Below are 27,425 nucleotides of genomic sequence, written 5' to 3'. Positions count from 1 at the left end.
ACATAGGTTATTATTATTTTAAGCTCTAATTTCTCTACTTACTTTTTGATGACTTTCTCATTCTGAGTAACATTCCAAGAAACTTTAATTGTTTCCCATGATGTTTGTACTAGGGAAGCCTTTTGCTAAACTCTGTGCAACTAAACATAGAAATGAGCATTGCAATAGAGCCTTATGTCAAGGTTTATTAAAACTCACTGTTTGGCTAAGACCAAAATAATAGTGAGGCATTTAGTGAAGCTCCTAGTCTTCCCCTGTAACAGTTTTGTTATAGCTGCTGTCACAGCTACCATACTACTCAGTTAAAATTGAGTATCCTAAGACAAATGTGCTTGTCTGCTGCCACAAGTAAACGTGGGTTACACTTGCAAGTCTGCAGTTGTCATTATAATTTACACCACTTCTCTGTGTGGAAGAAGGTGCTACATCAAAAACACAATTTCCTCACAGAGAAATCATAATTACAACCAACACGGGACAATCATGTTGGTAATTTGGCTTTTATTTTGTGAGTTACTTGCTTACAAGCTACATGACAGAGATTTCTGCAGGAGTGCTCATTGGTAGGGTTCTTGTCATTAGGCTATCCATATTATTTTGGGGGGAACTTGGATGCCTGCCTTACTGCTACACCCAGGAGTCATCTCCTGCCAGGAGGTAGGTCAGTTACTTCCCACAGTTTATCTTGTCTCCTGCTCTTTTACAAAGGGACAGTGAGGGAGAAGGGCAGTGAAGATGTTTCTTCAGCAGCTCGTGTGCTGGATTTTGATGTTGTTGAATTGTCCAAGCTGGTTTTTTTTTTTATACTGAAGCTGGATATAATGCTCATAATTTCTTATCCTTACCACAGTTATGTCTCTTGCATATTATGTACAGCTAAAATGGGATTACAGCTAGGGTTAAGCACAGGTCTATTGCATTCAGTGTTTGGTGAGCATCCTTGGATGCATTTGGACCTCAGAGGAAGATACAAGCACTCAGTTCATTACAGAATATAATATTCCTTTACCTTGAAGGCAGCAGCAAAAAATTGCATAGACTTCTACAGAACCTCTAATTAGAAGGTAATTACCTGTTTCTTTGGGGAGTAACACACTTTTTTAATCTCATTATTCATGATCCCTTCTTCTTACTGCGTGGTTTTATTAAAATACCACAGAAGTTCTCTCTCTATTCCTCAGAATGCTGTAATCACAGTATTCTCACATGGTGTAATGCATCTTGCAAGAATTAGAGGATGAAATTCTTTTGGCCTGCACTACCAATAAGGTCAGGGTGGGTAACCTTTGAGCTTCCTCCCAGATTCATAAACCCATGAATCAGTTTGACCCTTGTAGATCAGAACAGTGCTTTCTATACGAAGACAGACATTATCAAATGTCTTAGGCGTTGCTCCAGAAATATGTTATGGTTTTACATTAAAGAAGTCATTATTGATCTCTCCATATCAGTCACGGCCTTTTACTTTTCTTCAAGTAAATTGATATTATATAGATGGAAATGGAAAGCCTCTATCAGAATAAGCTACAATATGGCCATTATCTTTGTCACATTTACTAATTTTTGCCTTGATATGAAGAGTCTCAGACCACTCAGACTTTGTTTTGCGTTAGTTTTTCTGTAAGATACCTAATAGGTCAAAGGTGCCTTGGTTACAGCTCATTGGTAAATGGCTACTTGTGGTCCAGGTTGTCACCGGAGTACCGCAGAACAGCTTCTTTTCAAGGCAATTCCTATTTTATTTTACTTACCAAGAGAGGCCATTGTCTGCAGATTTGGAAATCATGGACTCATAGAATGGTTGGATTGGAAGGGATCCTGGCTGCCCCCACCAGATCAAGCTGCCCAGGGTCCCATCCAACCTGGCCTAGAGCACATCCATGGATGGGGCATCCACAGCTTCCCTAGGCAACCTGTTCCAGTTCCTCACCACCCTCTGAGTGAAGAATTTCCTCCTAACATCTGACCTAAATCTCCCGTCTTTTAGTTTAAAACCATAACCCCTATCCTATCACTATCAGACTCCAAATAAGTAGCTGTGAGTTCTGATCCCAGATCTGGTATTCAAAAGCCATCCAGCCATGGTCCTGGGCAACCTGCTGTAGGTGACCGTGCTTGAGCAGGGGAGTTGGACCAGATAGATCCAGAGGTCCTTTCCACTGTAGACATCTCTGTGATTCTCTGAAGTTGATTCACTGTGTGGCATGAACCTCTGTTACACATCTTTGTGTGATTAATTTGTTAAATCAATAAATGAAAACTGGGAGATAGTAGTTGTATTTGCTACAGCTGGAAGTTTTGAGAGAACTGTAATGTGTGAAAAATCTTTGTGTAACTGATAAGCACTGACATTTATTTCTGACTTCTGGTTGAGTCGTGTGATTGCAACATCAGTAATACTACCAGACTTGGTGTATATGCTTTTTGTTTTATCACTATTTTAAAACATAAATCATTTTCCACTCTCAGCTGCAGAGGATTTGGGCCTGCTAGTAGGCTGTTTCCAAACTCAAGTGGTGCACCTGCTGCTGAAGGTCTGCCCATTCGGAGCCCTCTTCCCCCTGCTCATCTTCCTGAAGCTGCCAGAGCTCAGCACCAAGGTCCCAGGGGAGCTGAAGATGGAGTGAACAGATTGAAAGGTTTGAAGCATATTCCAGAGTAACAGTCTTGCTTATGCTTACTATAACGATCATAGAATCATAGAATTTGTTTGGGTTGGAAGGGACCATTAAAGGTCATTTAGTCCAGCTCCCCTTCAGATATCACAGGTATGTGGAGTCCTCAGTACAGCAGAGACGTGGATCTGTTGGAACGCGTCTGGAGGAGGGCCACAAAAATTATCCAAGGGATGGAACACCTCCTCTGTGAGGATAGGCTGAGAGCACTGGAGCTGTTCAGCCTGGAGAAGGGAATGCTCCAGGGAGACCTGATTGTGGCCTTTCAGTATCTAAAGAGGGGGCTACAAGAAAGAAGAGGATAAACTTCTTTAGTAGGGTCTGTTGTGACTGGACAAGGGGAACTGGTCTCAAACTAAGCGAGGGGAGATTTAGATTGGACATAAGGAAGAAGTCTTTTACAATAAGGGTAGTGAGGCACTAGAACAGGTTGCTCAGAGGGGTGATGGATGCCCCATCCCTGGAGACATCCAAGGTCAGGCTGCAGCAGGCTCTGAGCACCTGATCTGGCTGTAGATGTCCATGTTCATCGCAGAGCGGTTGGACTAGATGACCTTTAAAGGTCCCTTCCAACTCAAACAATTCTGTGATTCTGTATTAGCTTTATTTGGGTGATAGGGCAGCTTCTTTCTGCCTCTCTGTTAATGACACGAGAAACAATGTTCTGATGTGACAGCATCGTCATGGTGCAAAGGCAACATGCTTGATGCAGCAGCTCGCTCTCAGTGAACGTAGGGAGAAATTCCAAATAATGGCTGCTTAGGCATAAAGTTACTCCTCTGTTTACATGAGCTAGAGTTGCTACTAGACTGCCTGAATATAGTAGTCTATCCCTTACAAAATACAGGATTTTCAGCTGGAGATGCACTTTGTGGCAAATTCTGACTTTTCACTGAAATCAGCACCTCTTTAAGTGTTTTCACTTCTTTATTCATAATTTCTGCAGAGACTGAACTTCATAGTGACAATCTTCAGAGAAAATACAGCAAACCCAAGACCACTTCTTCTCACGTGCCTCAGCTCACCAACTCCAAACCTGTCCTGCCTCCAATCCCATCTCGGCGAAAGGGCACCAACCCTTGATGGCCACTGCTACCAAGTCTTGGTCTGAGTCACACTGAAGCTTTCTGTCTAACAGCAACGCTGAATTTGGTAGAATTTCTCTTTGACAAAGCAAAGTCTATCAAAGATTATTTCTAAATCCATTTCTGATTAACTCTCCCACAAGTTATTTATTTATAACTTTATTAAAAAGTAATTTCTGCATTTCCCAACACTAGAAATAATTTCCCCGGGCGTTCTGAGCTGGGAAATGCTGTAGAATTTTTCCTCACCACCACATGTCTGTATCTTCTATTAATTTATTTATTTCCTCCCCCTCCCATTTTACAGATTTAATTGAGGTGTGGAAGTATAAGAGCTTCTGGTAATATTGCCTGTGTTGTAGGATTAGTGAATTATTTTGAAGAGGGATTTTGTGAAACGTTTGGGGTTGTTGGCAGTGAAAACTGGTTGCAAGTGGTTTCGTTTAGTTGGCTTTTTTTTTTTTTTAATACAATGTGTTTTCTTAAGAGGTGAGACATAATTATTTCATTTGCACATGTATTTATACAAACAACCTCAGAAAAAAATTATTAGGATTTTTGAGAACTGGCTGAAGCGGTAAGTGCAGATTTGTTTTTCTATATGTGGAACAGAGCTCTGACAAATAAATAAAACTCTTGAGTTGACGTATGTCCTGATTAATTTCCATTGCCATCCATTTATAGAACAGATAGTGCTGCCCTTTACCTGAGCAGCCTACCCAGAAGAAGACTGCTTGCTATTTACATTACAGAGATCCTCAGAGGTCTTTGCATGCAACAAAGAAGACACAACTCGCTGCCACAGTGCAGACTCATGTCCATGGAACAGCTTTGCTGTACCCCACTGTGCCTGTTCAGAGTGTGGCCGAGGGGTTCTGTTGTTTAAATAGGGTGACCTAAACAAAGTAAGTCATGAGTAGAGGCAGATAGCCTGACCTTAAATTCCAGCAACGCCTGTAAAACAGCTCAGCCTTTTATTAAGTAGCTTCCTTTCCACACTGCAGCTGGCCGTGCCCTCGAGCTGAAGCACAGCCCCTCAGAAGCACCGGTGGCTACCACTCTAGGGCTGCTCTGCTGGGTTCAAGAGGAGTTCAAGTAGCTGAGGCTGCAGCCTGAACCTTGATGGCTTTGACCATGGTGAGTGCCTGACTGCCACTGCAGTGTCACAATATCTTCGGCAAATCTCTGCATGGCTGTGTTGTCTCTATAAATACCTTTGCAGATGTTATCCTGGCTGTTACGGCCGGCTGCACACTTGATTGACATGGATGCTGATCAGTATATCAGTTTGTGCTGTTGTACAGGTGATAGTAGCATTGCTAATGTCATGGTTAATGAATATGTACAAGGTGCCTTGTGTTTCGCACACAGCAGAGCCAGGGGTGATCACACTTCCTAGTTGAGCCTGGTAACAGAGCTGCTTAAATTAGGAAGGCAGTGCAGATGGATCAGTTGTTTTTCTGTTTGTTTTTTTCCTGGACACTAATTACTGTATGTCTGGAAAATAAGGGCAGTGGTGGGTGATACCCAAGCTACATCAGTGTCTCCTTTGGGGTTTTGGTTGGCTTACTTGGGTTTGTATCAGATAATAACAGCTGAAGAGAATCTTCCAGTTTGCAAGCAATTCCTGGGCCCTGAGCTCTCAAATACTTCCAAATGTGGGATGTTCCATGGGGTTACTCATCCCCAGTGGGCAAATAGACCATCAGATTTTAAAAATACCAGAGAGAGGCTTAGGTTAGAAACGTGCTGAAGCCAATTCAGCCAAATATTCAATGTCATAAATTGTTTGAATTGGAAGGGACCCTTAAAGGTCATCTGGTCCAACTCCCCTGCACTGAACAGGGACATCTACAGCTCGATTGGTGCTCAGAGCCCCGTCCAGCCTGACCCTGAACGTTTCCAGGGATGGGGCATCCACCACATCTCTGAGCAACCTGTTCCAATGCTTCGCTACCCCTCCTGTAATTTTTTTCCCTTATATCCACGCTACATCTCCCCTCCTTTAGTTTGAAACCATTTCTTGCCTTCCCTCCCCAACCTCGTACTACCATGCGCTCTCGCTTGCTTTCCCCTCACTTCCCAGCAGACCACAGATCAAGTTGCTCACCCAATTTATGAGATTCCCAGCAAAACCACGTTACGTGGACCTGCCCTCTGCCCACTACTTCCCGAAGCGTGGAACATCTGGCCCCATCAAAAGGCAGCAGTGCCGGTGGATTGCCAACGTGTAATATTTACGTTTTGTTCAGCAGATTGTGAAGCTTCACAGTTCGGCGTTCTTAGTTTAGAAGGTTTATTTTTGGCTGAAAGTACAGAACTTGCAACTCGGTGCCTCTATATTTATAGGCTGGCAGATAAAAGCGGGGCTGTTTCGGGGAACTCTGTTTTCATTGGCAGGAAGAGTGTTTGGATTACAGCGGAGTAACACCTTAAGTTAGTCATAGTCAAACAAGTCTCTGAGTCCTGAATTTTACAGAGGGGAGCATAACAAGTTGTTTAATTTCCCTTTTTTTTTTTTTTTTAATTAAACATTCAGCATCCAATAAAATCCATACTGGTGCTTTCTGCCACGTTGGCAAAGGCTTTACCAGTCTTTGCTCAAAGGATGGAGTGCTGGATCTTTGAGATGAAGCAGAGAAGTCTCTGCTTATGTGAAGATGTTTAGAAAGTGGAAGGCAGCTCTTCAGGTTGGATGTTGGAGGAAAACTTCTCCAAAAGAGTGGTCAGGCACTGGAAGAGGCTGTCCAGGGAGGTGGTAGAGTCCCTGACCATGGAGGTGTTCAAGAAACGTGGAATTGCGGCTCTAAGGGACGTGGTTTAGTGGGCAATATTGGTGGTAGGTGGATGGTTGGACTGGATGATCATAGTGGTCTTTTCCAACCATAATGATTCTATGATTTTGTTACCCCCATTCCTCCCCCAAGCCCATAGCAACTTGCTAGGCGTAACCATGGGTGGCGTAGGATCACGTGGATGCTGTAGGACAAGGAGTTGCTGAATTAAGGCATGGCAGTCATAAGAGTAGAGTGTATTAATTCAGACCTCTTCCCAAATGAGGGGATATGAAGTTTGTTGGCTAAAGTTTGTTTTACAACTCAGGAAAGACTTCCAGAGGTCCACAAGTGGCTCTTCCTGCAAATTGCTGAGCACAATGAGTGCTGGGGCTGAGATACTCCACAGACCAGGAGAATGTAGACAGCCAGGGCAAGCAGCTACAGGCTGGGTGGAAGATGAGAGCAGGAGGTAAGTGCTGGCTCAATTCTCCAGCACCCACTTCCCAAATTAGTCAGTTGGATCTGGGAAAAAATGGACACAAAATTATTTGTTTTGCTACTTTGTACCATCATCGCCCTGCTTCCTCCCCCACTAACCTCACTGATACAGGCTGGTAGAGGCTCGATGTGAAGACTACTGTGAATCCAGCAGCTATACCTTTTTATTTTTATTTTTTTAAAACACTTTCTGGAAACAGATGGTGAAGAGTTGGCTTGGATTGACCAAAGGGATCCTTATTCCTCTGCAGAATGCACACATCCATCTCTAAAAATACCTTTCTGAAGCACTGCGTTGCATCCTAGCAGCAGCTGGCTGCCCTGCTAGCTCTGCCTGCTCCCTCAGGAGCTTGTCTAATTGAATATGCTGCATAATATGCTGCTAATTTGGCAGCTGTCAAACTGAATTACAGTATTTTTTTTTTTAACAGTAGAGCAGTGGGGGTGAGAAAAGTTGCTGGGCGATGTGATTACACCAACTGACCATGTTTCTCTTTGCATCCCTCATTCAAGGGAGAGCCAAAGAAGGTTTTGAAGAAGACCCATTTGGGTCCTTCCGTGGTCTCATCCCACACTTCCAACAGTGCTGGGTCTGTTTACCAGCTGTTGTCCCCATGCTGTTGCATTTGCAAACCCAACTCAAGTGCCCATTCCATCGAAGCTGGAGCTGAAGCAAACACTTCTTGGTACCCAACATAGGCTCTGCAGTAAATCTTGCTTCTTGGACATACCCTTTTGGTAACCCTCCTGAAATATTTCAAGCTTCTGAGATATTTGTTCTGTCTTCTGTAAAGTGGAGAAAGAAGAGCTCTCGTTGCTGAGCCTGAATTTCTTTTTTGCTGTTGGGAGGAGGGGGGAGGCAGCTCCTACATTTTTATCATTCTTGCTTCTCCCTGCTCAGACCTCAGAGCAAGTAAAAGCATGAAGGTATAAATCAATGTCCATCAGAGGCATGAAAGCTCCATGGTGAAAAATCCCCTGTGCCAAAGGTACTTCCAGACATGAGATCTTCTCTTTAGACCCACATGTCAATCCTGTACTTCCCTGCTGGTAACAGCACAGAGGCCACCCCTGTCCAGGTGACATCAAGACAAGGAGAGATTTCCTTTGGTTCAAAAGGAGCCAGGAGTGTTTTTTCTTGCATTAATCCCATGTGTTGTGGCTTCCACTACTCAACTGTGGAGACCATGAAGGGCTGTGCTGCTCTCCCTCCCTTACCTTTAACATGGTCTGATGCTGATAGGACAAGAGGGAATGGTTTTAAACTAAAAGAGGGGAGATACAGGTGAAATGTGAGGATCAAATTCTTTACTCAGAGGGTGGGGAGGCCCTGAAACAGGCTGCATGAATAAGCTGTGGATGTCCCATCCCTGGAGGTGCTCAAGGGCAGGTTGCATGGGGCCCTGGGCAGCCAGATCACGCAGGGGGTAACCACCCCATGGCAGGGGTTGGATCTGGGTGGGTTTTAAGGCTCCTTCCAACCCAACCATTCTATGATCTTGATAGAAGACATCTCTGCTCTGCATGACGTGTGTTGTCCCCATGTTGGCTCAAGGGGTCACCAGATGTCACATCTGTGCTATGCTTTGGGCAGCTACCAGCCCAGGGATTATTTCCACCCATGGTGACTCAAAGCAGGGTTAACCCTTTGTCTGGGCATGAAGGACAACGTGCGTCTTCCTATGTCTGTCCCCCAGCACCTCCTCCATGGGAAATGGGACCGTGTGGCTCTGACAGATGCTCCTGCTTTGCCTCCTCCCTCTCAGGCTTTAAAGGGGTAAATTAATGTGCATTCTCTGCACGGATGTCTATTGGTCAATGCAAGGTCAGCACATCCATCTTCCAGCTGCTCAAAAAGAGCAGGGGGTGAAGGGTGAAGCCAAGTTGCTTATAATTGTATGGAAGAAGGAAAATAATAATAATTACAAAAAATTTCCAGCACGTTTTGGAGAAGGAAGGGGACCAGGAGAGACCCATGACCCTGGGCCACGCTGGAGGCAAAAATAATGGCTCTATATCCTCCAAGCTGTTCCCCTCCCAGGTTTCCCATGTCAGTAAATCTCACCTTCCTCCTCTCTTGGGCTTCAGCTGCTGATTTATGGTTGCTATAATGAAAGATGCTGAACAGAAACTAACTGTGTGGCTCCAAGTGATTTACAGAGACATCTTTATCCCTCTCCTTCCCCTCTCATTTAATTTAGTGTCGGGAGTAAGTTTTTTACACCTTGGAAGTGACAAAGATCTCATGGAGGTTCCCAAAGGAGTTCAAGACTTTCCCTCTCACTTCAATAAAAAAGAATATCCCTTGTTTTTCTCCATCCCACCATGGTGAGCCATGGTGAGGAAAGATTGGAAGTATTAATAAACACGAACCTGGATTTAATGAAAGGTAAAGACTTGGAACAGAAATGTTGAGTTGATGAAAGCAGTGCCCAGCCAATGAGGATTTATTAAATGAATGGCTGCCAGAGTCTGGGGAAAGATGATGTGTTGAGTAAGAAATGTATATTCTTGGTAACTGCTTGGGAGTTGTACGCCCATCAACGCAGCAAGGTGGGGAGGTTTATGGGGTTCGTTTGCTGTTTCTACGCCTTTTGGGATAAAACCATGGCATGTGAAGCAGTGCAGCATGGACAAGATTTCCAGGAGCCTGAAGCAACCAACGGGTCTTGTTTGGGATCCTCAAATCTTGCTTGTGTCGTCAGCACCAACTGATTTGGGCTTCCAGCTCAAACTGAGCCATGGCCCCAAGTCCAGACCATGGGCACCTTAACTGCTCAACTCTGCAGGTCCAGACTTCGCTGCCCAACTCACCCACCTGGGTGCAACTAGGAATGTTAGTGGATATAATTTATTACAAATGCACTTAGATAGGAGCCTTCCCCATGGCCACCCTTTCCCTCTCCTGCCATCTTCCTCCTCCTGCGCTCAGCCCAGATCTCACTTCAATTCCCCCATCAGTAGGAACCAAGGCTAAAAAGGGATGGGCATGAGGGGACAAGGCAGCTGGTCATGGCTTAGTACTGCAGAAGAGGAAAACGGCCACCCCATGATTCTGTAGGCACGATAGATGCGTAGCTCGTTACTGTTTTAGCTGCATTTCCCTTGTGTAAGATGGAAGTGCCCAAAGAAGCTGTGGATGCCCCTTCCATGGAGGTGCTCAGGGCCAGGTTGGATGGGGCCCTGATCTGATGGGTGGCAACCAGCCCATGGCAAGGGGGTTGGAAATGGATGAACTTGAAGGTCCCTTCCAACCTAAGCCATTCTATAAGTAGACAAGAGGGCACTTGTCCCCCATGAGCACTTCAGTCTGTCACAGTAAACCCACAGGCACTGAGAAGGCAAACGGGGCAGACACACAACTGGGGCTGTGTTGATGGACTCATCCTATGCATCATGGCATGACCACTAGCTCAAGAAAGCCCTACAGCACACTTTGCCATGGGACATCTTGGTTACGGCGTTATCCCATTCACCATGGAATAACCACTAGCTCAAGGACGTCCTAACCCTCTCCTTGCTGTAGGGGGTGGATTAGGGAAGTGTCCTTTATTGGGCTTTTCCTTCCAGCAGTGATGCCAAGAAAAACACATCTCCTGCTGTGTGCCAGTGGCAGGGAAGGGAGATAAGGCTTGAGTTTTTCCCTTGAAGCTTGGCAAGACCGAATCATTCCTACCTTTCCTCATATTAAAGGGAGGATAAATGTTGTGTTTTCAGAGCCCCAGTAATTTTCTGATCACCGTCAGCCAACTGCCAGAAGCAAAGCATGAAAAGAGAAACAAAAGGACCCTCCTGCTTTGAACAGGAGATATTTATTTTGTTCAACAAAACAAAACCCCAACGACGTCAAAATACCCCCAAACCCAAGCAGCCAACCCAAAAACTCTGTCAGTCCAAAGCACTGCTCTAAAAGCATTTTGGCTCATCGCTTTAACTCCCTCTGCTAAGAAAAAAAAAATTGTGCTATCATTTCTACTGCAAACATAAAAGGAGGATTCAAATACTGTTTTGGGCTATTGGGGCACTTCTGCACTGACCTTTCCTTCATCTCACGACCAGGGGAGCCCTCCTACAGCAGGAAGGGAATCGCTGACACTTCTACAACAATAAATATTAGGAAACACACAGATCACACTATAAACAGTTAAAAAAAAAGTATGGGATAACGACAACAACAAAAAAAATAAGCCATGATGGACACCTGGTTTGAGAGAAGTACAGCTTAAAAAAAAAAGGAACCCAAACATCGCCATATCTACCGTCATCACACAGAAATGGGAGACAACATGCAATTCTGTTGATACAAAGGGCAACAACCTAGAGAGTAGGCTATGTACAGTATGTTACAGGCACTCAGGCACCTGCTCAGCTGTTGTTCTGCTAACTCCTCAACCCAGGCTGCAAAATCCACAGCCATGAGCAAGAGCTGAGCTGCACAGCGTACAGAGAAGCCGCTGGGGAACAGTTTCCGCACCCAGAAAATCCTTGGAAATATCCCATTTCTGATGCAAAATACAAAAGGTTTCTTTCAGGCTCAAACCAGAAGGACAAAAACTTCATCATTTCAGGACCTGAGCTGGAGGTCCCATCAGCTACTGGTTTTGGCTGGGAAGGAGTTGATGCTAACAGTACATTGATGTTTTACCTACTGCTGAGCAGCACAGGGTCAATGCTTTCTCCTTTTTTCCCCCACTCTGCCCTCACTGTGATTAGGCCATGGTTGGGTAATAAGCTGGGGCACAGCCACACAGCTGCTCTCAGTAAAAATCAGCAATAAAAATGGAAGGGAAGGAGTTTTGGGATGGTAGCCATTGCTCGGGGACTGGTTGGCACTGGTTTAACTGGGAGGCAGTGAGCGATTGTCTTTGCATCATGTTTGTTTGTCTGTTTTTCCATTCTTCCTCTTTCCTTTGCTTATCAGCAATACCCCCAAGTTTTCTGGGTTTTGCTCTTCCTACACCCAGACCCACTGTGAAGGGCTGCATGGTGCTTTGTTGTTGACAGGAGCAATGCACCACAAGCACAACATCACCTCTAATGTTGGAGGAGCTGTAAATACCGGAGCCAAAAGCCACAAGGATGTTGGTGGAGGGATATCAGAGTTTCACTGCTGTCCTCACTTGGCCAAGCTTGATGTGATCAGGTTGACACGACTGGATGCTCTCATGGCTGAGTAGGGGAAGCATCACAATGAAGTAACCACGGTGCTAAAGGAAAATCAAGACAATAAAATCTATGCATGAGCTCCCCTGCTGCTCCAAGACCAAGGCAGACAAGGCTGCTTGCTAACCTTGGCTCTGCACAATGGAGAACAGCTCCGAGAACGGTGCTGCTCCTCACCTTGCTGGAAGACATGCATCCAAAGCTCTTGCAAGTTATCCATGGGTCATGCAAGAGGTGACACTAAGGGACTGTACCAGCTGGATGCACAGAAATGTCGTGAGTGAAGCTGATCCCAAAGGAGTGGGAGAAGTAAAGAAAAGGGGAGGACCAGGTGAAGGGACAGGAAAACCAGCCCATGCCCAGCAACAGAAGTAAGCTCAGCTCTTCTGGCCCTTCTGAAATTCCTTGGCAATGTTTGTACCCTGAGGTGTGTAGTGATAGGGCAAGGGGCAACCGTTTCATTTAAAATAAGAGTTAGATTTGATGTTAGAAAGAAACTCCTTACTCAGAGGCCACCTTGGGGATGGTGGAATGGGTCCAGAGGAGGCCACCAAGATGATCAGAGGGCTGGAGCATCTCTCCTATGAAGAAAGGTTGAGGGAACGGGGCTTGTTTAGGTTGGAGAAGAGAAGGCTCCAGGGAGACCTCATTGTGACCTTCCAGTACTTGCAGGGAGCGCATAAACAGGAGGGGGAACGACTGCTTAACATGGGTTGATAGTGACTGGACAAGGGGGAATGGTTTTAAACTAAGACGGGGGAGGCTTAGGTTAGATATTAGAGGAAGTTTTTCACTCTGAGGGTGGTGATGCACTGGAACAGGTTGCCCAAGGAGGTGGTGGATGCCCCGTCCCTGGAGGCATTCAAGGCAAGCCTGGACTTGGCTCTGGGCAGCCTGGTCTGGTGGTTGGCAACCCTGCCCACTGCAGGGGGGTTGAAACTTGATTATCTTTGAGGTCCTTTTCAACCCAGCCCATTCTATGAGTCTATGAAAAAGGAGGAAGATGTGACTGAAGTGACCTGCACTAAGGACCACCAGAAGCAGGAACCCCTGACACCCTCCACCTCATTAGGTATCAGGACAACATTTGAGGACTCAGATAAGCCTTGAGAGTATTTTCCCATTTCCCAGAAAAAGTGATGCAGTGCTATTTTCTCTCCCCTTACCAACTCTTTCCCCTAGGCTCCAAAGTGGGTCTTGATATAAGTGACAGGAGCTTGGTGGCTTGGAGATAAGTCCCCAAAGCTATTCACTGGTAGAGAGTCTACCAGGCAGCCTGGAGAACGTGGTAGCTATGGATGTTACCGATGTCCTCCTAGCAAAAGTGGTAGGATCAGGCAGCAAGGACTGGAGTTAACAGCCAGGCCTGGCATTTCCAGTGTAACTAAAAACCCTCTGCACAAACAGCAGTGTCTGGCAGTTCCCTGGGGCACAGCCATCTGCTACAGTAACCTGGCCGTTAAAGGACGGCACCAAATGGGCTCAGCGTCCAGCTCAACAAGGCTGGGATCCTAATCAAGAACAGGGTCAGCTTTTAAATTCCTTTAAAAAGGTTATTTATACGTGAAGGAAAAAAAATAAAAGTGGGGGGAAGCAAAAGGGGTTGCATAGAAAATGCACCCTCTCAAAAATAACCGTATCCTCCCACCACGATCCATTCCAGGCAGGTTCCCAGCAGAGGCTCCATGTTTCCCAGGAGCTTGGCACAGCCAGCACCTCCCCTGTGTTATAAAAACGACCCCCCCCTCGGGGGCATTTCCTGCTGCTCTGCTCTATAAAACAATAAAAAGGTCCCTGCAGAGAGTCCCCAGCTGCTACTCCTCCTTCGGCCTCTTCCTCCAGCGGGCCAGGAGGGGCCCGAGGCTGTTCCACACCTCCGTGTACATGAGAGTCCCCACGAAGACGAAGGCAGTGCCCAACCAGTGCCAGGCCGTGAAGGGGTTGCGGAAGTAGAGGATGGAGAAGATGAGGCTGACGAACTTGCGCAGCGTCACCACCAGCGTGACGGTGAGGGAGGTGCACTCCGTGGTGAGGATGAAGACGCCCCGTATGCAGACGTATCTGGGTGGGTGGGAGGTTAGGGGGCATCAGAGGTGAAGAGGGAGGTTCTCCTAGCCTCAGCAATGCAAAGCCTTGGGCAATGGATAACCTCAGTTTGGTTATAGAGGGACTAGAAGTCCCTTCTCGGCCCAGCTGTGCTACAGCTCTGAATCTCGGGGACACCCTGGATTCTCCAAAATCCCCCTCAGCCTGCTCTATGGGACAGCAAAACTCCTCCACTGGAGTAGCCAGAGCTGATGTGCTAGCAAAAGGTTAAAGGCACACAGGGTTTGCAGTTCATGCTAAGGGAATCTAAAATCAGACTTCTCCATCTGCATCTAGTGGTGGATCAGCAGAAGTCCCCTTTCCCCCGTAAGGGGGCAAAGGAAAGGCAGATAAATGAGGTGGTCTCATGGAGGAGCGTGAGCAGCTATAAGGCCCATTCGCCTGTCAACAGTGAGAAAACTGATAACTGAAGGGCCCCCTTTCCCTGGGCATCTCGGCTTCATCAGACTTGCAGGTCTGCCCTTGCTGCCTGGGAGACTGCACACAGATATGAGTGGCTGTTATCTGTCCCTTCTACCTGCTGGCAGAACCACTGGGAGCTTTTAACAGCCAGCCTGTCCCTGGGGAGGTGGTGGCAGATTTCAGCCATCCTGGAAAACGCCAAAGTTCCAGGTTGAATTCCACTCTGTATTTTCCAAGAGTGACACAAACATCAGCTCCCAAATTGCAGAGAAGGCACCAAGGGCTCAGCATCCCCCACCCCATTTCACCTCTCCCGTCGTGCTGCTACCTCCACAGCTTGTCTCAAGCTGCACTTTGGAAGGATACTGAGTGATGACGTTCATGAGGAGGTAGAACCACATGATTGGCATGGTCAGCCCGATCACCGGGATTTGGAATGGCTCTGTGGGGAGAAAGGACAAGGAGGTCTCTTAACATCAAGAATTTCAAGAAAAATTTACCTGCTGTAGGCACACAATGTGTGGGCCAGGAAGGAGCAAGGCTTGCTAATGCTAAGAGGAGATGCAAGGAGAGAGAATACGTCTCTCCCATCCACGAATGCCAAAAGCTTCATCCAGCATTTTCCAGAGGACAGAGAGGTACAAGAACAAGGGTCCATCTATGCAACACTCACCAGACTGGCTGAAGAGAACTGCATGGTGGTAGATGTTTGGGGCCAGGAGGACAAAGCCAGGGAGTGGTAACGCATGCTGGAAAGAAAAGGAAAGACATGATGTTAAGAGATGACATGAATCCACTCACTTCTTATTCTGAAAAAGCAGTCTCACACATCTCTGTGGATGAGAGCGCACACTTCACTGCCAGTCTGCTGCTGAGCAGGGGAAATTCAGAAAGACAAGCCTCCCCTCTTTTTAAAGTTCACTGCATGGGCTGCACCTCCAATGGAAACTTTTGGGGTCTGAGGACTACACACAGCTGAAACCACTATCAGCTCACAGGGCTGCCAGGAGGGATCTGAGTGCAGGGTGGGAGGGAAAGGGACTCTGAGCAGCTCTCTCTGCCCAGGGAAAGAAACAGAAAAGATGCAGTGACTCACGTTGTAAAAAAGGGCCTCCTTGGAGTGCTTCCCAAACTGCTTGTACAGCGTCTCCTGGAAAATCCCCATTCTTGCAGACATGAGGAGGGCGAAGGTGAGCGCAGCAATACCTGGAAAAGAAGCACAGCCTGGAAGCATTGCTTAAGCATGGCTCAGCTCAAGTCAACCAGCCTGAGAACTCCTGCGATTTGGCTCTCAGTGAAAGAAAACACTGAGAGAAGCCAAAACTCCCAGACTTGGCAGGATGGGCAGAAAACTGATAATGGTCCTTGGGACACAGGTATCTTATTTACAAAGCCTGAGAAGCCAAGGCACTCCTGAAGACATCAGCTCCTAAAAGCACGGACACGGCCCTGGAAAGCAGAATCGGTGGAATATCAGGGATACAGTTGCTTGTAAATACTGACGAAATCTCAATCCCAGGTTCCCTGGAAAGCCATCAGTAAATCTAGGCTGGAAATATACAAAACTCAAGTGCCAGACTGTAGAGTGTCCTCCGTGAAGCACTGTGCTGAGTGAAAACTTGAATTGGCAACTGCCCCTCTTCCTTGTTGCTGCATAGCTCACAGCCTCAGGTACATCAGGCAGGGAGGAATCAAGAAGGTACCTACAAACATGCCTGACTGCAGTCTCATTCTCTCACTACACGACGACCTTGCAGAAATCCTTCAGCTGCTGTATTTGATTTGCTGGCCACATGAAGAGTATCTCCCTTCACAAAGCTGTTAATGAGTGCCACGAACTCCCATTCTTTGCAGTCAGCATCTACTAGAAGCTCAGTGTAACAACACCAGAGCATGGATTCCCACCATGGTCTGCTTTGCCCAACCCATGTGGCCAAGGACAAGACCTCAGAGAGCTGAGTCCTGCCTGTATCTCAGCAGGGTTGGCTGGAGATGTGGTGCTCACGTACCTAGCAGCCACCACAAGAAAACGTGGAGTCCGTCCTCTTCCTTCAAGCTGGAGTCGGATGCCTGGTGGAGGGAGACACAACAGTCACCATGAGCTACCACATCTCTGTATTCCTTCAGGCCCGCCTCTACCTCACTCCTGGCTTGTGTTATGCTTCAAGTAAGCCCATGAAGTAAAGAGAAAGCTCTCAGAGATGGCCCACTGGCAGACTCCACTATCCCCATGTCAGAGTGGGCGTACAGGAAAGAACAAGGGCTCTGGCCAAGTCCCAGTTAGGTACTAAAACTGGCTTATGGTCAAGGCATTGAGGGAACCAGACCTGTACATGCTGTTAGCTGATGGTAAAACACTTGGTAGCGTGACTTGTCTAAACTCTTCTACTACGGTTTAGGGCAAATTAGATTACACACATTTTCCATAACTCTGCATACCGTATGTCATAGTTTCCAAAACCCCACGCCCACTAAAAGTTAAGGTGGACTAATACAGAACAAGGCTGTAAAGCACAGACCTTCCTCAGGCACCCTGAGAGCAGAAGTAGCTATGAAACTATGGCATTCTTTGAGCTTGACAGCTATCCAGTCTCTCAGAGCTGGATGAAGTGAAACCAGTTTTCACTCAACTACCACTTTATGCCACTCTTCTGTCTTTGACTGACAAGATCAGGCTGTGGGTGCTGACCCAAATAAAGCCTGAACTGGTGCTACCCATGGGTTTTCTTCGCTCCCTCCTGTTCTCCAAGCACATGTACTTTATTTCACGGGTCAGAGAAAGTCACGTTGGATGACAACAGATTTGGAAAACTGTGAAACCCGACAGTCTCTTCTGGGATAAAGAGAGCAAAGAATTAAAATGGCTCATTTTTCTTAAGGATTCACTTGCTCCTAACCATAATAACACATCGCAGTACGGGCAAGAGAAAATAGCTCCTAGCTGTTGTCTCTGTGGCAAAAAAAATAGTGGTTTATTCTCAGCAAAAAGCAACCTGAGTAACACAGGGTAAAAGGCATATGTAATTAAGCCATATGCTCGTGTTTTCCTACCCTCTGGCCCACTGAAAAATGAGGGGACTGCAGGAACAAATCATTTCAGGGAGCAGATCTAGGAGACATCTTGCCTCTCCATTAACACTAAGGCAAAGGGAATGACTGATGAAGGTGCCCAGGGCAGCTCCTCCTGTCAAAAAGGTTCATAGCTGTGACTTCAGGCCCCTTCCAGTCCTTACCACTTGCTTTGCAGACATGAAAGTGCAGGTAAAGATCCCCATGGAAACCAGGGCTATGGACGTGTATTTAGGCAAACTGTATCTGCACAGGAGAGAAGAGAAATGTCAGTGACCCAGCTCCAATTTACATGGTTCATCTATTTCTCCTTTGCTTTGTATTTTGTTCTATTACACTGTTACGAACTTGGCACTATGGGCACAAAGCCTTTTCCTGACACTGGACGTTGCTGGGGACAGAAGGCCAACTTACTGAGCAGAGGGGCAGAGTTCAATAAAAAGAGGAAGCCTGGACACACTGGAGTGTTATCAACAGTGTCTTAGTCAGAAATCCAAAACGCAGAACTCTGTGGGCTGCTATGAAGAAAGTTAACTCCATCCCAGCCAGTGCCAGTATACCAATCCTTGAGGAGCAGTTGTGGGACGAAAGAGGAAAGAAAAGAGCTAACACAGTGGTCCACAGCCACGTTTAAAATCTCTCTCTTCAGTCTACGCTTGCCTTAAATGAAGGAATGAGGGGCAGTGGGAGTGCTGATAAGGACCTTTAGTCCAGGCATACCCTGTGCCCCATCTTCCCTATCAGTAAATCAAGGATATCAGTAAATCAAGGACATTTATGAGGAAAGGGGAAGGCACTTAACATTGGTCAGCATTAAGTCAGAGGCAGTGCATTCCGTGATGGTATAAGGGAAATGCTTGTGATTTACCTTTTTTTCAAAATGATGATACCTAGAGCCATGCTTGCTATGAGAGAGCCCTGGGGGAAGGAAAAGAAAAGAAGGAGAAAAACAAAACAGAAGGTCAGCATGACAGAATTCCTTGCACTGGGGCACCTGCCTCAGATAAATAACCTTGAGCTCAGTACAGCTACCGTGAAAACACCAAATGAAATGGCAGAATGGCATCAGGGAGTCTCAGTTCAGCTATCAGAAAGGGAGAAATCAAGGCAGGTGTTTTGGGAACAAGGATGCAAACAGGCTACCAGGATCTCCTGGCCTGTGGACCTCCCCTTCCTTGGCCCACCCCCAACATTCCATGTGCCACAGAGCAGCACGTAGCCAAACCACTGTGTTCTTAATTGGGAACAGGAGTGCAGCTGCAGAGATTGACTGCAGGGCTGCAATACAAGAATCCCTCACGGTTAACGCAGGACAGGGCTCCTAGAGCACTGTCTGTTTTTCTTCTTTTTAACCTCTCTTGATTGCATGTCTCAATGCTATGACAAGTGGAAGAAAAGCCTCCACCCAGCAGATCTGCCCAGCAGATTTTGTTATTCCCAGCAAGCAGGGCTCTATTTTCTTTGGTTTTAATAGACGTTTTAGCCAGACACTCACATGCAAACACTTAAGTGAAGATGCACTTTAATAGCATCTTCCAAAGCAGAGGCCAAGACAGGATCAGTACATACAGCCAAATCCATCCTCTCTGACCTAAGGCATTTAGCAAAGGCTCCTGCACTAGAACATGAACCATTTTGGTTAACTATGAGGTGGAAGGGAAAGCTGAGTCCCTCCGGCCAGCAACTGAGCCCATGCAAATGCGACAGACAGAGCCTGGGCTTGGTTTTGTCACTCTTACTTCTTCATCACCTCAGGAAAGATGAAGTATGTTCCAGCTTCAGTTTCATCGTCTGTCTAGGGACATTTAACACGATGAAAGCAAGGCTCGGAGCTGAGCCTTCCCAGCAAGGCTGCTCTCCCCACAATGAAGCTGGAATTTAGTTTTTGCACAGGATGTTGTTGTCCTCAGGGAAAAAAAATAGTGGACGAACACATGCACCAGAGACAGTGCCTGATGGGAAGAGATGTCACATGAGGTAGGAAAGGACAGCATGGCAGTACTCACTGATCTGAAGATCATGTGCAGCGGCATGGCAATATTTAAGTTCAAAGCATAGTTATTCACCACACTGACAGTGAAGAACATGGCCACCATGATGAGGTAGTACCTGAAACACAAAGTGGTGGTCAGCAAAATCAGCTCATGGCTGTGCACGCTGGGACACACCTTGAGAACAAAGTGGTACAAAGAGAGGTCTGGAGCCGAGCAGAAACCCACCTAACTCTTGGTGTGTGACAAGGACTAACAAAGAGCTCGGTACAATCTGGATGCAGCAAGAAAATCTCTAAAATTGGAAGAGGACTGACCTGCACTAGCTCAGCTTGTGCTAATTGCAGAAGCAAAGGGGAACTGAGGGTACCCCAGCTGGAATCTCCTAGCATGGACTCCCTCCAGACCCCTTTCTCCAAAGGACTATGGTTTAAGACAAGGCTTGATTTGAGGGAATTAGATTTCTGCCAGCAGGCATCACTGCCCTGAACGAAAGGAGAAACCACTCAAAGCAAGGCTGAACACTTCCATGGTCCTACACCTAAGCTAGGGAGCTCCTTGCTGTCATGCAGCCATGAATGGTGTTTGCCCTCAACTTTGGCATGAGGATCTCTGTCCCAAGGGCTGAGCACAGTGTTCTGCTGCAGGCTAGGCAGTCTGCCAAGGAACCCTATAAAACCTCACGTCACGTCAGCCATGGAGTGCCAGACAGCAGAGCATGAATATGTCAGGCTATACCTGGGACAAATTGAGCCCCGATGCAGAAAAGTGAAAGTGAATCCAGCTAGATTTCCAGTAAAACTCTCCCTTCCACATCCATTGCACCACGACCCAGAGAGATAGCAAGCTCTTCAACCACAACAGATTCTTAAATGTACAGAATATTGCCCTGTTTCTCAGACAGGTGCGTATCTGATGGCAATTTCCTATTAAGCATTCTCAATAAAAAAAAAAAAAAAGGAGTTCATATTTTACCAGGCATGACAGGTTCTCAATGAGGCTTTGCAAATGCTGCAGAATGGACAGGATTTGGACAGGATGAACGGATAAGCCATTTTATTCAGCACTTCTTGAGATAACACAGCCAGTCAATTTGCAGCAAGTGAAAACATTCTGATCCACTGTACCTCATTGGAATGGCCGGCCGCTTCCTCCCGAAGTTGGCTTCGAAGATAAAGCCTTCCACTGCAATAAATAGGAACTGGGAGAATGTCACTATGTTCCCACATCCTGGAAACTCCCTGCAGGTGTGGAGAAGACAGACAAGTGTAAGAGCAACGTCACAGAGAACAGACAGTGCACTGGGCTGTAATAAAGTCTGGCTAGCAGCTCACAATCCCACAGTGAGCATCAACCTGGAGGGATTCCACTGTTTTTATCTGCCCAGTTTCTCATATTGCTTTTGTGAAACACTTCCCTGCAGGCACTGACTCACCTGTGTTTCTGTATGTGAATGTGCAGCAATCCCTTCCCATGCCGTTTCCAAAGGAGGAGGAAGCAACCACTCCCTTCATAGAGGGACACAGTGAAATAGATCAGGAATTGAAAGAAGAAACTGCTCTGATCTGGGTCTGTATAGTGTCCCACCACGGTGAAGGATGTGAATGCACAACATCAAGCACCAACACAACCATACTGAAGCAGGGTCTCCTTCCTCATGGGGAGGTGGTTTTGATAGGGCTCTCTCACTACATGCACGTTGCTGTGCGTGTTACAGGCCAGGTGAAATGATGACTATGACTGCAAAGGAAGGCAGCAGGATTTCCAGTAACTCCTATTTCCACTGTGGGAAGAGCTGAGGTGAGGTCCACATCAGCACAGCAAGGCTCTGTGTCCTTGGTTCTGCTTGCAGCCCATCTCCACAACACACAGACATCAGCTGGGAGCTGCTTTTAACTCACCCAGCAAACTTCCTTTCTCCTCAGAGAGAAACAGGCACTGTGGTTATCACTACCTTGTAACAGAACGATATCCTCGAGTAAACTCACCTTGTGTGTTTGACCTCAAGGAAGAACAACTGCACACAAGGGAGGGCAAGACAACATGTAACGGCCTGACATTAAACCAGCACTCAGCTCACCCTCTCCTGGTGGGTCTGCCTGCTGCAGGCTCTGCCTTCTTCCTAAGAAGCTTACATGGAGCAGGAGAGGTTTTCCCAGCAGGCACGCTGTCAGCTGTTGAGAGGCTGTGACATGTCAGATGATCAGCAAGCTTGTTGTTATTTGCAGCAGGAGACGCAGGGAGGACTTCCCCTTCCTCTGGTGCAAGACAGAAGCTGAGGCCGAGGACTTAATGGAGAGGCTGCATGCTGCCAAGTCCCTGCTGCACCAGCATGCAGCTTGTGCATGTAAATATCCTACCAGCAAGCAGCTCCTGGAAAGGCTGTCTTCTCCCTGTATTTTCCATGGCACCAGCCTGAGTGCCTCCCCTCTGCCCACATTTCTGAGAGATTAATGATCCACAGAACTCCAATCCCTGCTGTCCAATGTGGTGAAGAGGTTCAGAAGTTACACGAGGGAACAGAAAACAGAGTGAACCTGAGACAGAGGCCAGGTTGCATGTGGGAAAAGAAGAGAGACTGAATCACAGACAGAGGCCAGGCTACAGCATTGTAAGCCATATCTCTGCAGGAAAACATAATGCAGGAGTAAACCTGGAATAAGCCAAGACAGTTTTCAAGCACTAGCCTTTGTTTTCTCCCAGTTCACAGATCCTTGCATCCAGTCGCTTGCTGTACATACGACCTTACATTACCAATAAAATGCTGACAGAGGGTTATGTGTTGACAGATAATAAAAAGGCAAACAAAAAAAAATCCCAAACTAAACAAACCCAGTATCCACCCATGTGCTTGACTCAGAATCCTGGCACGATGATAAGACTTAAAAGAAGTGGCAAGAAGTCTGCGTATATCTACCAAAGATCTTCTCTAGCTGTAGACAACTGATTGAGAGACCCTCAGAAGAAAAGCGTTGTCAGCCTACAAAGCTTCCTAGGATTGAACTGCCTGGGCTACCAGCAGCCTCAGCAGATGGTGGGATAAAACAGTAGGACTGGTGCTCTCAGTCACATCGGTGGGGAACAAAAGCAAGCGCTCCCTTTCGGCACATTAGTTTGGGACACAATGGTGCAGAGGTCTGAGGTCATCCCATCCAAACGGTTTTTCCAAGAATGATTTCTGCCCACCACTGTGGAAGACTCCAGGTATCACATGGAATGCATTCGATGGCCTCTGCAGAAGAGCGAGACGCCGCTTTGCATCGCAAGGGGAGAAACCCTGTTGAGATCTACCCTGCAGCGCTTCAAGCATCTTTACAGGGAAGACAGCTCCCAAGGACACGACTACAGAAGGTGACATGCAGATCATGGGCTTCCTAACCAAGCCTGTATGGCACAAGGACAGCCCCACAGCATCAGTGAGGAAAGGATGCCAGCACAAAAGGCTCTGAATGCAAGAGATATGATGAACTGAACAGCGTTTCTTGCCCCACTCAAGCCTCCTCCTGATATTCAGACAGCGGATTGCTTAATGTGCCCCTGAGAACATCCAACAAGGAGTTTCCCTGCCCTCCCTCTTAGGGACCCACTTCACTACACTGAGAGGGAGCAAACCTGTTTCTTTGGCCTGCTTTAAATCACTCCCATAGCAACTGAAGCCCATCATTTCTTGTCCTGTCTCAAGAGCCCAGCTTCTTTTCTCTACAGCCATTCTCCACACATTTGAAGTCTTTTGTCTGTCCTTCAGCATCTTTAGACTATACAGTCCTCATTCCTTTACTCTTTCCACATAAATCCTAAGCAAATTTCCTTCAATCACCTTTGTCATTCCCCACCAGACTCTGTCTGGTTCCTGCATTCTGCTACTGTTAGGCTCCAAGATCTCCTTTGTTATGGGCAGGTTCATTTTCAAGAAGGCCTTTTCCCTTCAGACAATATCAAGACCCAAAGAAATAGCCAGTGTTGCCCCAGTCTGGGGACTGAGGTGAATAGGGGAAGGGAGGACACAGGAACAGGACTGTTACGAACAGGGGAATTTCTATAGTGGACACGAGGCAAGGCTCAAGAGAAGCTTGCTTGTGAAAAGCTGCTTTTCCTAAATGTATTTGAGTAGCCTTTGAGCAGGACCAAATGGCTTCTTGTGTTTTTTTAAATGCCTGGCTGGAGGAAACACAAATCTGGCAGCAAGCAAATGGAAAAACCCCAACCCAAAGCTCTTTTTATCTTGGGGAGGGGGAGGAAGGGTCATCCCCTCTACCTCAGAGATGTTGTAAATGTTGTAGCACGGATTAGAGCAATCCTGAAGAGGAAGGGCACATTTTGTTATGCAAGGTCTCTCCCTCCAAGAACTGCTTCTTGATTTATCCAGTGATTGCTGAGTAATTGTGCAACCCTTGTGTTACCGGTCTTCCACTCTGAAGCAAATAACCCTACTACTGGAGTTAGCACTCTTTCACACTCCCTTTTCCCTAATAGCCCAGGACAGTGATGGGTGGGGAGGAATTAAGGACAGGTTTCAAGGCCCATTATTTCTAAAGCCAGGGCACTATTATAGTGCACACAGTACCCAACAGTGAGCCACAGGATGTCACTCCATGCTGACTAGATATGATTGCAGACACACAACCAGTTCAATCACTATTTTTTCCAGTCAGGTCTAGCACTTTTGCTGGCTGACTTGACCTGGAAACCAAACCAACAGACCATCACCTCCTCCAAGCTGCACCAGCCTTCTTCCATCGGGGTGAGGAAGGTGATGTGGCGCTCAGACATAACCCAAACATCAGCCCTCCTTTCTCTGCCACGTGACAGTTCACCTTCACCCTGAGCACAGCACAGGACTCCTCATCCTCACTGCCTTGGCTTTGCTGCCGTGTGAGTCTGCCACAGATGGGATCTGCAGATGGATGCCGTTCCCTTGGCCTTGCCTGCTGTCCCTAGCCAGCTCCTGTGCATCTTCTCTTTGGGATTTCCACTGTATGAGCAGCTGGGAGCAGAGAGGAAGGGTGGAGGGGACATTCTGGGGACGATGTGTGCTGGTTCCCACATCCACGATGGGATGCTGAGGTGTGCCTGCACCAAGAAAACCAACCTGGACAGCCCCCAAAACACCACAGAACCCACCAGAAGGTGAAGCAGCGAGGCAAAGGACCAGCAGGGTATGGCAACGTGCACCCAGGCTCTGCCTGGGGCCCTGAGGATGCCACACATCTCAACAAGCAGCACTGGGCTCTGGAGCTGTCCCCAAAGCTGTGATGGGACTGCTCATCCCTTCGGGGCCACAGAACCCCTCAGGGCCAACCTCAGGCTGGCTCCCAGCCCCAAGTACCCCCCAGATCCTCTCAGGCCCCCCCACATTCCTCAGAGAGAGCCCCGAGGGGCAGCTGCCCGCTCCCTCCCTTCCCAAGGCCTTAAAGCTGAGGTGGGAACCAATACACTACCCAACCCCAAAGGGGCCATCCTTACCCCTAACCCCTGTCCCTACCCCTCGTTCTGCCCCCAAAACCCCTCCCTCGTCCTTCAGCCCACCCTTCCCCAGCCCTCACCTGACCAGCAGCTCCAGGAACACCACGTTGCTGCAGCAGCCGCAGAACACCAAGCACACCGCCACGGCCGGGTGCATAGCGCAACCCCAAGCAACGAAGCGGCCTTCCCGGGCCTCCACCGCATCCCGCTCCCGGGCCGCTGCCCCGCTGCCGGCCCCACCACCCCCGCTTCCTCCCGGGCGCCGGTAGTTCGCTCTACGCCCGCTGCACGTTCACAGTCACCGCCGTTCCGTCACGGTCCGGGCTACAACTCCCAGCGGCCCCCGCGGCGCCTTCCCGTCTCCTCCCATGGGGATGGCCGCGCGGGGCATGATGGGAGTTGTAGTTCCACGCTTGGGGGGGGGCGGACCGTAATGGCGGCGCTGATGTGGCTGAGGAGAAGGGGTAAAAAAAGGGAGGGGGCTAGGGTTTGGGTTAGAGAGCAGCTGTTCGTGGCCTTTTTGGGTTTAGATAACGAGATTATTTGCTTAGATGTGAAATCGAGCTGACCCGATGCTGGTGGTGGATCCTCTGAGTGGGGTTTGGGGACCTGCCAGGTGCAATGGCACTGGGAGGTGCCAACTGCTTCGCAGAGAAGATGGAGGAAAAAATAACGTGTTCTGCTTGTATTTCTGGCCGTGACACATGGAAGAGCCTATCCGCAGTGAATAATTTGCCCTCGTGTCTAGGTGCTTTGGCTTTCCTCATCGGAGTGAAGATGCTGTTGTGTCAGTGATGGGGAGACATGCAAATCAAAACAGTGATAACTACTGATAAGGTTGGAAAAGACCACTGGGATCATCTAGTCCAACCAATGACCTATCACTGCCATGCCCACTAAACCATGACCCCACTCCAAAGATCCCGTCCCAATAGATGGACTCTCCATTCTGGCATGGACTTTCAATAGGGCTTAATAATGTCTGTGCCCCCTCTATGATTTTTTTTTTGTCCCTGTTACAGAATCAGGGACCCACAAGGATCATGAAGTCCAGCCCCTGGCTCCACACAGTACCACGCAAACCCTGTGTCTGAGAGCATTGCCCAAACATTCCTTGAGCTCCACCAGCTCAGGGGCCGTGCCCACTGTCCTGGGGAGCCTGTTCCATGCCCTTCACCCTTTGGTGCAGAACCTTTTCCTCACACCCAGCCTGACCCTCCCCTGATGGAGCTCCATGCCATTCCCTTGGGTCCTGTTGAGTCCTCTCCCCTTGCGTGGAGCTGTAGGCCACCATGGGTCCTCCCCTCAGCCTCCTCTTCTCTGGGCTGAACAAAGCTCAGTGACCTTAGCCACTCCTCACACATCTTGCCCTCTAGACCCTCTGTATTCATCCCTTGGATGCTCCCTGATAGTTTTGTATTCTCCTCATGTTGTGTCACCCAAAATATTTCTGTAGACTTAACATTTTGCAGGCTTAAAGTCAATATTTCAAATGCATTTTCTTCATTTCTGTGTTCTTCCTCGGGACTATTACTTACAATGGCTTCCTATAAAAACCGATTCTTTCTTTTCAGAATCTTCACTGCTTGATAAATTGTCATCCCAATGTCTTTCTTCAAGCTGGAAGGGGATATCAGGTGAGAAAATTGCTGGAGTTTTAGGTGAACCAAACACCAAGCATGAGCCCTTCACTAGCAGATGAGAAATGAGCACCATCAATAATTACAGACAAAAGATCCATTTCTGTCTCCTCTGGAAACCAGTTGTAAAAAGAAAAAAGAATATTACATTTCTACAGATATTTCACATTGCATTGTTTCCCTCCTACTCTTCATCCTTGTTCCTAATGTGTTTTTTCATTCCTGATCCCTGTTCTTGCATTCCTGCAGCTGGAGCGATGTAGGTTTTCTGTGTATGTATATCCATTATGGGTGAAGAGTCTTCTTTCCTAAACTTATGTAGAGCCCTACTGAGATGTACCAGCATCCAAGCTCTCTGTGATCAGGTGAAGCCAGATGGATCAAAAAGTGGGATTTTTACTCTGTAGATGTTTCCTTTTGATTTTAATAAAGTTTTTATTTGAATCAGGCCCAAATATTTTCTTGTGTTTCTATCTCTTTCTTTCTTTCTTTCTATTTTCTACCTTTCTTTCTATTTTCTACCTTTCTTTCTTTTTCTTCCTTTCTTTCTTTCTTT

At 47.3% G+C, this 27,425-nt stretch overlaps 2 protein-coding genes across 11 annotated transcripts in view; one reads left to right on the top strand and one right to left on the bottom strand.

Annotated features, from left to right (window-relative positions):
• LRGUK (leucine rich repeats and guanylate kinase domain containing) overlaps positions 1–9,429 on the top strand; it is a 55,221-nt gene extending 45,792 nt beyond the window's left edge. For 4 of the 10 annotated variants that reach the window (XM_021384278.1, XM_021384276.1, XM_021384277.1 and 1 more), the window contains 2 exons: positions 2,470–2,639; positions 3,622–4,405. In XM_021384278.1, coding sequence (XP_021239953.1) covers positions 2,470–2,639; positions 3,622–3,758 — 307 coding nt within the window. In that variant the 3' untranslated portion in view covers positions 3,759–4,405. Of the gene's footprint in view, positions 1–2,469; positions 2,640–3,621; positions 4,406–4,512; positions 4,666–4,764; positions 4,898–6,862; positions 9,167–9,236 lie in introns of those variants that run through there. The other 6 variants (XR_002434258.1, XR_002434259.1, XR_002434261.1 and 3 more) reach the window with 6 other exon arrangements.
• SLC35B4 (solute carrier family 35 member B4) lies at positions 13,299–25,579 on the bottom strand. The gene is made up of 10 exons (XM_021384282.1): positions 25,310–25,579; positions 20,894–21,007; positions 19,782–19,884; positions 18,644–18,693; positions 17,940–18,021; positions 16,716–16,776; positions 15,803–15,912; positions 15,380–15,455; positions 15,073–15,148; positions 13,299–14,259 (listed from the first exon to the last, which is right to left on the bottom strand). The coding sequence occupies exons 1-10, from the start codon at positions 25,384–25,386 to the stop codon at positions 14,013–14,015; spliced, it is 996 nt and encodes a 331-aa protein (XP_021239957.1). The 5' UTR covers positions 25,387–25,579; the 3' UTR covers positions 13,299–14,012.

Source organism: Numida meleagris, chromosome 1 (assembly GCF_002078875.1).
Source record: "Numida meleagris isolate 19003 breed g44 Domestic line chromosome 1, NumMel1.0, whole genome shotgun sequence".
Taxonomy (NCBI): Eukaryota; Metazoa; Chordata; class Aves; order Galliformes; family Numididae; genus Numida; species Numida meleagris.
The sequence above is the reverse complement of the archived record's forward strand: the minus strand, read 5'-3'. Positions and strand labels throughout refer to the sequence as shown.